We start from the raw sequence: 12145 nt of genomic DNA on the forward strand, positions 1-12145 counted from the left end.
AGGAAGCAGAATGGAATAGGAGGAGGAAATCGTGGGTAAATTCAACAGTGACATAACTGAGATCTCAACATGAGAGCTGACAAAACATGGATTTTTGCTGTGAAATTTTTCTTTGCAAAATATGGAGAAAAGTTTGTCAATGTGTAGTAAATAAGAGAAGATGGTGAACTTTATCATAGTCAATTCTCACAGTATTGTATAGGGGCATCATGAAAACTGCTTAGTCCTTCTCTGGGACCAGTTTCAGAACTTTGCCAATTGCAATGGTCTTACCCTCATCTCTTAAAGTAAAACGACCCATCTGAGGAAAATCTTTGAATGTCTCAAGGCAGATAGTTCCTGCTGTCCTTAAACGGGCAATGCACACTTGATCTTGCTTCACGAAGCGGGGCCGTGTCTTACTCTTTTCTCCTGATTTTTTATCTACCAAGGAGATTAAGGCTGTTATCTCAACTTCCTCAATACAAGTATGAATATGCAGCACTGCATTATAACCTGGGCAGATGATGGATTTGTGCTCAATAATCACTATCTGAACATCAAATGTGCGTCCAGAATGGCAAAGATTAGTAGGATCACAGAGTATGAATCCTGGAAGAATCTCTTCTTCTTCAATTCCCTTCAGTCTGATTTTAAGGTTTTCACCTGGGGCTACATAATCAGTTTCAGCATCATCAGAAAGTATTCCAAGAACTTCCACATTGTGCTTGTTTGGCATCATCACAAGCTGCTGGCCTTTAAAAATGGATCCTGATTCCAGCTTTCCCAGGACCACAGTGCCCATATCCTTGTACTTATCCACAATTGGCAGTCTAATTGGTCCATCAATGGATCTGTTGAAGTTTGGCATATTATCCAAATATGGAATGAATGGTAATCCAGTGTACCAAGGGCAGAAATCTGATTGCTCTTTAATATTTGCCCCGGTCAGCCCTGAGCAGGGCATAAAGTGAATGTCCTTTTTGGGACTAAAGCCGACTTTTTTCAAAAAGGGCACTAGCTTTTCTTTACATTCTTCATATCTCTCAATGCTCCAATTTACTGTGGGATCATCCATCTTATTAATAAGCACTATCAAATATTTCACCCCTGCCGTTTTTGCCAACATTGCATGTTCTCTTGTCTGTCCACCTTTTTCAAATCCAGTCTCAAACTCTCCTTTCCTGGCAGAGATTACCAGTACAGCCAAATCAGCTTGAGAAGCACCACCGATCATATTTGGGACAAAACTCTTATGGCCAGGGGCATCTAAAATTGTGAAATGTTTCTTTTCTGTTTCAAAATAGGCACGACCCACTTCTACTGTTTTACCCTTGTCTCGTTCTTCCTGGTTTGTATCTAAGGCCCAGGACAAATACCAAGTTTCTCTGTTTTTTTCTTTAGCTTCTCTTTCATATTTCTCAAGTGTTCTTTTGTCAACCATTCCTGTCAAAAACATGATCTGTCCTCCAATGGTTGACTTCCCGGCATCGACATGCCCAATGAATACCACATTTACGTGTTCTTTTTTAGGCGCACCTGAGGGTACGACCATAGATTTCGATTTTCTGATTTCCTCTTTCTCCATCATTTCCTGGCCACTTTCTTCTGGGGGCCCCGAATCTCCCAAGGAACTACCCCCTGGCTCGGCTTCACTTACTTCTTTATTGTGCTCCCATGACTCTTCTAAAACCATCTCCACCTCTCCATTTTCTACAACAGGTTCTGAAAGTTCCATGGTAACGGCTGAATTGGAACCTTCACGCCACAATAACTGTTCCTCTTTGGAATGTTCCACAGGTGCCCCCCGTCCCAGCCTTTTACCTTGAGGGTTGCCCGCGCCCGTACAGGTTTCATAGAATCCGGGGGCGTCATTCGGGGGGGTCTGCGGCTGGCTCGGGCCCCGCAGGAAGGCCGGCACGAACTCCGCGGCATGGACGTTAGGCACGAAGGGTTTGGCGTTGATGTTGAGCTGACGGCTGAAGGCCGAGCTGAGGGGCTCATGCTGCACCTCGGCGGCGGCCGCCGCCAACGCCGAGGAGGCTCGGTCCCCGCTCGGGGCCAAACCCGGTGCTTCCATGTCCACCTGGTCCCAGCAGTCGGGAGCCGAGTCACTGCTGCTGCTGCTGCCCAGGTCCATCGTCTTCAGCCCTGATAGATGCGGGGAGGGAACGGGTTTAATGGGAGGAAAGAGACGGCAGTGCCGCCGGGGGTGAGGCGGCAAGAGTGGGAGTCGGGATGGGGAAGCGACACGAACCTTAGCGGCGGCGTGGAGGCAGCCGGGTCCCGACACTGCATTCGCAACTGCAGCGGCAGCAGCAGATATGGCGGCGCAGCCTCTCCTGTTGTGTGTGAGCGGATCTCCTCCCCCAAACCCCGACCACTTCCGACTCTTCCAAGGCCGACCCGGTGCCGGGCGGGGATTGACCCCTAGCTGCCATCCGTATGCTCGGCCTCCCGCATCCTTAGTCCTGGCTGAGGTCCAAAAGCCTCTTTTTTTACAACAAAAAACCCCTGAAAATTTCCATTCATTTTTGTATACGCGCTCCGGGAGAGCGATTTGACCACGATGTAATGATTAAACCTAGACAGGCACACCTGATTTCCAATTCTACTCAGATTCTAGTGAAAATGAACATTCCTATTGAACAAATGGAGGTAGGATAGGGGTTAAAGGTTTACCCAGCAACTGAAAGAAGAAATTAGTGATTAGGGGGGTGCTCTTGAAATACAGGAAGATGAAGCTGAACCTTGGAAATGCGACCTTAGATCAGACATTAATTTGAAACCCTTTCCAGTGCGCTCCTCCCCCCACCACCCCACCTCAATAAATAAGCCTGTAACTTTGGCTGATGGCTTTCATGGTGTAAAGATGCGCTTATAACCTCTTTTTATGTAAAGCACTTGGGCTGTGTCTGCTTGGAAGAAGTTTCCAATGAGACCCTTGTCCCAGTCTAGCTGCGCAACCTATAGCATTTGTGCAGGTGCCTGGACAATGGCTAGCCTGTGATGTGGTGGTGGGTCAGATAGACAGGTACAGGACTCAGATCTCTTGTATTCTTCTAATCAACTGTATTCTGGTGTACCTTCCTCACTAACCTCCCTGGAGTACACTTGAGGTCCACAGAATTAGGCTTCCCTCTAATTCTGGGGGCCTAGAACCTTCTTACTGCTGATACTGGGTTTGATCTTAAGAAAGAATCAGTGTCATATTGGAACCTTACAGGTGTTGTGGGTATCAGCATAATTAAGCCAATTAAGACCTCTGAGAGGGACAAAGTCCATAAGATCCTAAGCAACAGAATCTCACTCTTAGAATTTGCAACATTTGTGCCAAAGCCTAGAAGAGCTGGTTTGTAAATTATCTTAATTTAGATCAAACTGAAATAGAAAAAATGATCCTGGGAAAATGTAATTTGCTAGTATGGGATAATGTCATATTAAATAAATCCAACAACAAGCCAGAATATAAAAATTAGTAACTGATTTAAAACAAAAATTTTGTTATGAACATTTCAGGGGTAGCAGAAAATGTCCTATGTCTAACACACTTGGATGCTTGGTGGTTTCAGCCTGGTTGCCACTATTTTACTAGCTGTGTGCTGTTCCTAAGCTATTAGATGTCAAACCTCTTCATTCTTTTTGCCTCAGGTAGAAAGACTTAATTGTTTGCTATCACTTAAAGAGAATGTGCACACCTATTCACATGAATAGGAAGAAATGAGAGGGTAAATGTGCAGAAGCCATGTGCTGAAGACTTTCCTGGGCATTCTGTGAACCTTGAATAGACTTACTAAAATGTCTCTGGGAGAACTTGTCAAGGTTTAGGGAATTGTGTTCGCATAAAGTTAGCAATAGCAAGGAAGCAGGACAGACCAGGGACATTTCCTTTATCTTGGTGATTTGTATTAATCATGTGAATATTAGCATAACTGCTATTTAGTATTATCTCTGTTAGAGACCAAAGGATGAATTACTTTTAGAACCTTTAAGGAGAAATGAGGAGTGGTGACTGGAGGTCTTCACAAACCATCATCCTTGGGATTCAGGAGAAGGCAGATATACCTGAGAGAGAAACACTGACCAGAAATATACACAGAGACTAAACTTGAACAAAACACTTTTGATCTTTGTGATGGGGCAATTGTCTCTGGTGGATCTGCCTAGAACTTTGAAAGAGTGCATTAGTCAGAGGGGGGAGTCTCATCAAAGGCTTTTTGTTTTTTAAAGAAAGTGTAGGAAATATCTGGTCACTACTTAATTAATCATTTTCAACTTAATTTTATTGCAAAATACAACACAAATACAGAAAATTGCATAACACAAAATTATAACTTATTGACTTAGAAGGAAAACACGCTTGTAACCACGACTGAAATCAGCAATTAGAACTTTGCCAGTCAATCCAGAAGGCCTCTCTCTACCCTGTCCAAAGACAACCCAGTCCTTCCACGCTTAAATGTAACCACTATTCTAACGTTTATAATAATCACCTTCATGATTTTCCATACAGTTTTATCACACAAATGTATACTCAAACACTGAAGTTCAATTTTGCCTAGGTTTTTGAATATTTTTTTAAGTCTCTCGATCTATAGGTTCCCAATCTACCCTCCATTTTTTCACATCATTTATTCATTAGAGAAGGTAGATCATGAGACCTGTAGAGTTTTCTACATTCTTGACTTTAGTGATTGTATCCCTATGGTATAGTTTAGAATATTCTTTTTTCTGTGTATTTCCTGTATATCAATAATTGAATCTGTGAGCTTGACCAGATATAGCTGTAATTTTTAAGCAAGAATACTTGAAGAGGAATTTTGAGTATTTCCATAAAGAGGCACATAATGTCAAGTTGTGACTGCTTTTTCAGTTAGTAAAAGTTAATGATGACTGGGAGCAACCCCACGTCCAAGGAGTGGCAGCTGTGCGGGCACAGGAGGGCCGAGAGGAGCTACTCCACGTTCAAGGTCAGAAGGGGTGGCTGTAAGGAGATAACCTCCCTCCAAGGTAAGGAGCAGTGGCTGTGCTTCGCTGGAGCAGCTGTGAAGAGAGACCCCACGTCCAAGGTAAGAGAAACCCAAGTAAGACGGTAGGTGTTATGAGAGGGCATCAGAGGGCAGACACACTGAAACCATACACAGAAATCTGATGACATGGACCACAGCCTTGTCTAACTCAATGAAACTAAGCTATGCCGTGTAAGGCCACCCAAGACGGATGGGTCATGGTGGAGAGTTCTGACAAAATGTGGTCTGCTGGAGAAGGAATGGTAAACCACTTCAGTATTCTTGCCTTGAGAACCCCATGAACAGTATGAAAAGGCAAAATGATAGGATATTGAAAGAGGAACTCCCCAGGTCAGTAGGTGAAAACATGCTACTGGAGATCAGTGGAGAAATAACTCCAAAAAGAATGAAGGGATGGAGCCAAAGCAAAAACAATACCCAGTGGTGAATATGACTGGTGATAGAAGCAAGGTCTGATGCTGTAAAGAACAATATTGCATAGGACCCTGGAATGTTAGGTCCATAAATCAAGACAAATTGGAAGTAGTCAAACAGGAGATAGCAAGAGTGAATGTCGACATTCTAGGAATCAGCAAACTAAAATGAACTGGAATGGGTGAATCTAACTCAGATAACCATTATATCTACTACTGTGGGCAGGAATCTCTTAGAAGAAATGGAGTAGCCATCATGGTCAACAAAAGAGTCTGAAATGCAGTACTTGGATGCAATCTCAAAAACGACAGAATGATCTCTGTCGTTTCCAAGGCAAATCATTCAATATCATAGTATCCAAGCCTATGTCCCAACCAGTAACACTGAAGAAGCTGAAGTTGAACGGTTCTATGAAGACCTACAAGACCTTTTAGAACTAACACCCAAAAAAGATGTCCTTTTCATTATAGGGGACTGGAATGCAAAAGTAGGAAGTCAAGAAACACCTGGAGTAACAGGCAAATTTGGCCTTGGAATGTGGAATGAAGCAGGGCAAAGGCTAATAGAGTTTTGCCAAGCGAATGCACTGGTCATAGCAAACACCCTCTTCCAACAACACAAGAGAAGACTCTACACATGGACATCACCAGATGGTCAACACCAAAATCAGATTGATTATATTCTTTGCAGTCAAAGATGGAGAAGCCCTATACAGTCAGCAAAAACAAAACCAGGAGCTGACTGCGGCTCAGATCATGAACTCCTTATTGCCAAATTCAGACGTAAACTGAAGAAAGTAGGGAAAACCGCTAGACCATTCAGGTATGACCTAAATCAAATCCCTTATGATTATGCAGTGGGTGAGAAATAGATTTAAGAGACTAGATCCGATAGACAGAATGCCTGATGAACTATGGACAGAGGTTCCTGACATTGTACAGGAGACAGGGATCAAGACCATCCCCATGGAAAAGAAATGCACAAAAGCAAAATGGCTGTCTGAGGAGGCCTTACAAATAGCTGTGAAAAGAAGAGAAGTGAAAAGCAAAGGAGAAAAGGAAAGATATAAGCATCTGAATGCAGAGTTCCAAAGAAGAGCAAGGAGAGATAAGAAAGCCTTCCTCAGTGAGAAATGCAAAGAAATAGAGGAAAACAATAGAATGGGAAAGACTAGAGATCTCTTCAAGAAAATTAGAGATACCAAGGGAACATTTCATGCAAAGATGGGCTCGATAAAGGACAGAAATGGTATGGACCTAACAGAAACAGAAGATATTAAGAAGAGGTGGCAAGAATACACAGAAGAACTGTACAAAACAGATCTTCATGACCCAGATAATCAGGACGGTGTGATCACTCACCTAGAGCCAGACATCCTGGAATGTGAAGTCAGTGGGCCTTAGAAAGCATCACTATGAACAAAGCTAGTAGAGGTGATGGAATTCCAGTTGAGCTATTTCAAATCCTGAAAGATGATGCTTTGAAAGTGCTGCACTCAATATGCTAGCAAATTTGGAAAACTCAGCAGTGGCCACAGGACTGGAAAAGGTCAGTTTTCATTCCAATCCCAAAGAAAGACAATGCCAAAGAATGCTTAAACTACCACATGATTGCACTCATCTCACATGCTAGTAAAGTAATGCTCAAAATTCTCCAAGCCAGGCTTCAGCAATACGTAAACCATGAACTTCCAGAAGTTCAAGCTGGTTGTAGAAAAGGCAGAGGAACCAGAGATCAAATTTCCAACATTCACTGGATCATCGAAAAAGCAAGAGAGTTCCAGAAAAACATCTCTTTCTGCCTTATTGACTATGCCAAAGCCTTTGTGGATCACAATAAACTGTGAAAAATTCTGAAAGAGATGGGAGTACCAGACCACCTGACCTGCTTCTTGAGAAAACTGTATGCAGGTCAGGAAGCAACAGTTAAAACTGGACATGGAACAACAGACTGGTTCCAAATAGGGAAAGGAGTCTGTCAAGGCTGTATATTGTCACCCTGCTTATTCAACTTATATGCAGAGTACATCATGAGAAACGCTGGGTTAGAAGAAGCACAAGCTGGAATCAAGATTGCCAGGAGAAATATCAATAACCTCAGATATGCAGTGACACCACCCTTATGGCAGAAAGTGAAGAGGAACTAAATAGCCTCTTGATGAAAGTGAAAGAGGAGAGTGAAAAAGTTGGCTTAAAGCTCAACATTCAGAAAACGAAGATCATGGCATCTGGTCCCATCACTTCATGGGAAATAGATGGGGAAACAGTGTCAGACTTTATTTTTTGGGGCTCCAAAATCACTGCAGATGGTGATTGCAGCCATGAAATTAAAAGACGCTTACTCCTTGGAAGGAAAGTTATGACCAACTTATATAGCATATTAAAAAGCAGAGATATTACTTTGCCAGCAAAGGTCTGTCTAGTCAAGGCTATGGTTTTTCCAGTGGTCATGTATGGATGTGAGAGTTGGACTGTGAAGAAAGCAGAGCGCTGAAGAATTGATGCTTTTGAACTGTGGTGTTGGAGACTCTTGAGAGTCCCTTGGACTGCAAAGAGGTCTAAGCAGTCCATCCTAAAGATAAGTCCTGGGTGTTCATTGGAAGAACTGATGCTAAAGCTGAAACTCCAGTACTTTGGCCGCCTCATGCAAAGAGTTGACTCATTGTAAAATATCCTGATGCTGGGAGGGATTGGGGGCAGGAAGAGAAGGGGATGACAGAGGATGAGATGACTGGATGGCATCACCAACTCAATGGACATGAGTTTGGAACAACTCCGGGAGTTGATGATGGACAGGGAGGCCTGGCGTGCTGCAATTCTTGAGGTTGCAAAGATTTGGACACGACTGAGCGACTGACCTGAACTGAAGTGAACTGAAACAATTTTTCTTACTACACTCTCTGAATTTAAGATGGCCCTTCAGCAACCAGTGGAAGCCTCTTCAAGTTGAATTCTGAGTGGTTTTGAGACTATGCTAGTGGTCCTTCATGTTTTTTTTTTTTTAATCTGGTAAGACAAAATGTACCAGACCAATTTTATGTATTTCTGCCAAACCAGAAATACTGGTTCTCAACGATAAAGTTCAGTTCAGTTCAGTCGCACAGTCAAGTGCGACTCTGGGACCCCAGCCATCTCATCCTCTGTTGTCCCCTTGTCCTCCTGCCCCCAATCCCTCCCAGCATCAGAGTCTTTTCCAATGAGTCAACTCTTCACATGAGGTGATAAAAGGGGATGATAAAATTAGAAAATAAAATACTTATTTACTTGATTTACCCCACCTACACATGTATTAATAGAGTTCTTAGTATTGCCGTCACCAATATGATTAGAGAAAACAGACTTTTTTTTTCATAAGCTCTTCACATTGTCTGCCAGTACATTATGGTTGAACTACATTTATCTGATAATAACTCACTTTTGTTGAGTATTTCCTGGGTGCAGGTTGTATTTCAATTACTTTCTATGAATTTTTTTATTTCATTTTCCCTATCATTCTGTGAATAAGGTAATCTTATCAATATATTTTACAGAGAAGAAATGGATGTTTAAAGAAGCTGAGTGAATTATCCAAGATCGTATAACTAGTAAGTAGTGGGCTTTGTGTTCAAGCACAGACAGTACAATTATAAGGCCATACTGGCTTGTAACATCTATTATATACTAAAAAAGGAATCACGAGAATAGGTAGGTTTAAATCACAAAATGAGAAAAGATGGAAACATCTTAGATTATCTGGAGAGATTGGAAATATTGGTGAATTTTTGAGAGGAAAGGATATTACAGTGAAGCTCTTTTATGAGAACATGTTTTCTTCCTGAAGTAGGAGATAATCCTGTGGAGATTGTTAAGGCAGAATGAAATAAGAAAAATGAGGAATGGGAGAAAATTCAGGATAGACTTTTGAGGGGAGGTGGCTGATTTGAGAATGTAAAATTATTTTCTGAAGAATTCCATTTAAACAAAAGTAGTTTATATTGACAAACATAACATGCTCAGGCTTTGAGATTCCTCTCTTTCTCCAGTGTACATCTAACTTCATTAGGCAGCCTAGAACACAGAGTTTTAAGTTTCACCCAGGTTTTATGAATAGTAGTGCCAAATGCACTGGAAGGAGAAGAGGAATATATCAAGGCACTAGCGAGCACAGGGTTAAGAACACTGTATTGGATGCCTTATATTGGTTCTCTCAGCATTGGTTCTTCAAGCTCCATTCATAAATATCCCTCTCTATACTGAAGAGTGGAGAAGGCAATGACACCCCACTCCAGTACTCTTGCCTGGAAAATCCCATGGATAGAGAAGCCTGGTAGGCTGCAGTCCATGGGGTTGCTGAGAGTCGGACACGACTGAGCGACTTCACTTTCAGTTTCACTTTCATGCATTGGAGAAGGAAATGGCAACCCACTCCAGTGTTCTTGCCTGGAGAATCCCAGGGTTGGGGAGCCTGGTGGGCTGCCATCTATGGGGTCACACAGAGTCGGACACGACTGAAGCGACTTAGCAGCAGTAGCAGCAGCATACTGAAGAGACTGGGCAGCAGCTTAATTCTCCATTTCCTAGAGTTTTTAACTTAGTAGGATTCCAGATGCATTTTACCTTCAGTCAATCTGATGCACACTGATCAGATTTATTTTAGAGGCATTTTAAGTGTAGAGAGATGTAAGACGGGCATGCTGGTGTTGTGAATGTAGCTGGGGAGCTAACAATTCTGGTGGAATTTCCTGCTTCCAAGAAAGCAATTAAGAGCTAACAATTCTGGTGGAATTTCCTGCTTCTAGGAAAGCAATTAAGACAGCCTATGCCTAAAGCCAACAGATGTACTGGAAACATCCTGATTCCCCACTCAACTGTGGCAGCTGCCCTTGGGGACCAACTTTGCTGAATGAGTATAATAATCATTCTGAGAGGCCATGAATAAACCTGTATCTCCAGGCCCTAGAAAGACAGTATTTATATGCTCCTAACTCCTGAAATCAGAGAAGGCAATGGCACCCCACTCCAGTACTCTTGCCTGGAAAGTCCCATGGATGGAGGAGCCTGGTAGGCTGTAGTCCATGGGGTCGCTAAGAGTCGGGCACGACTAAGCGACTTCACTTTCGCTTTTCACTTTCATGCATTGGAGAAGGCAATGGCACCCCACTCAAGTATTCTTGCCTGGAGAATCCCAGAGACAGAGGAGCCTAGTGGGCTGCCTTCTATGGGGTCGCACAGAGTCGGACATGACTGAAGCGATTTAGCAGTAGCAACAACTCCTGAAATTAATCCCTGTGCTAATTAACATAGAATGCTTTCTGCTAACAGCAACCAGACATTGACTAATACAAGTACCAAAAGATTGGGGTTCAAATAAAAGGCCTGCCATTTAAAACTATTTTCTTTGTTTGATATCCTTAACCACTCTGTGCCTCATTTTCCTTATATGATGAGCGGAGATGAACCCACACCCACACATACACTCTGAGGCGCTAGAGGCAAACGTCATGGTGAGTATAAAGATCCACAGGGGCTGGAATTGTAAGACACTTCACTAACATCATCATTACTAAACACCAATATGGTAAATTGTGGGACATCATGGATGAAATGCCTGATAGCCAAACGTGTGTAAACAGGAAGAAAATAGCCTAATTTTGAAGTTAAATGGGGGGAAATGTATCTCAATACTAAGGTAATCCTTAATGACTGCAATGTCAACACCATACTCTATCCAGTGTTTCCAGTCATAGGTGAGAATGTAATCACAAAAGAGGTTAAACTCTCAAGCAGTTGTTTTCATACAAATTCACACAGACTTAATATGGGAAATATGAAGGAGAGGGTGTCTTCATTCTTCAGTCTCCAAATGTAGTATGCATCACACCCAAGACAGCGAAGGGAATAATGCCAGTTTCAAACATCTGGTGGAGGGATGAGCACAGTAATATAATGTTGTAATAAAACAGTCAAGCATGATGTCAATACACTTCACTCAGTTCTTTGACGTACTGCAACCCACACTAACTGAGCACTGGCTTTGCACTTGCCCCTGTGTGGGCAGATTCACACTATGAGTCTGCATCATGTAGGGACAATGTAGGGACAAGTTGAGTGCCAATAAGACTAACAACTAAAATGGATTAAAACACACCAGCTGTGATTAAATATGGTGTTCATAGTGGCTCTAAAGGAACAAAGACCTCATGGTCGCTGTGATTAAATACTAGGAAATAGATTCATTATTTGGAAATTGGGTAAGCAGAGGCAAATAATGAAACCGTTATCCTGTGTGTGGCACATGAACTATAACACTGGTTACCAAACAGGGGATGAGAGAAGTGTCTCATCAGAGAAGAATTTCATCTAATAAATGAAGAAGCATAGATAGGATGAAAATGCCTCCATTTTCAACCTCAAATGACACAAGCACTGGAGGCAATGAGCACCAGTATCTGCTTGCTCTACAAAAATAGGGACAACCATACAGTATTCCCCTCCCAGGGGATGAATGCCACACTGCCTCTGAGCCATTCTTGCCAAATTAGAAGACTGAACCAGAAGACAAGGTCTAAACTCCAATTTGCAGGAAAAGCTGGGGACAGAGGAGTGTATTAAATGATGCCAATGAGATGAAATCAGCAAAATGCTGCATGTGAATCTCTCTGTAGAGCAAAGGATTCATTTCTCATGAGAAACAGAGAGAGCAAGAGAAGGGGAATTTTACAGAGAATTAGCAGGCATATTGAA

General features: G+C 42.4%; 1 protein-coding gene across 1 annotated transcript; it reads right to left on the reverse strand.

Annotated features, from left to right (window-relative positions):
• Positions 1-220: 220 nt before the first annotated feature.
• Positions 221-2119, reverse strand: GSPT2 (G1 to S phase transition 2). The gene has a single exon (XM_052663551.1). It carries the CDS (start codon positions 2117-2119, stop codon positions 221-223), a length of 1899 nt encoding a protein of 632 aa, XP_052519511.1.
• Positions 2120-12145: the final 10026 nt, after the last annotated feature.

This window comes from Budorcas taxicolor, chromosome X, assembly GCF_023091745.1.
Source record: "Budorcas taxicolor isolate Tak-1 chromosome X, Takin1.1, whole genome shotgun sequence".
NCBI classification, from domain to species: Eukaryota; Metazoa; Chordata; class Mammalia; order Artiodactyla; family Bovidae; genus Budorcas; species Budorcas taxicolor.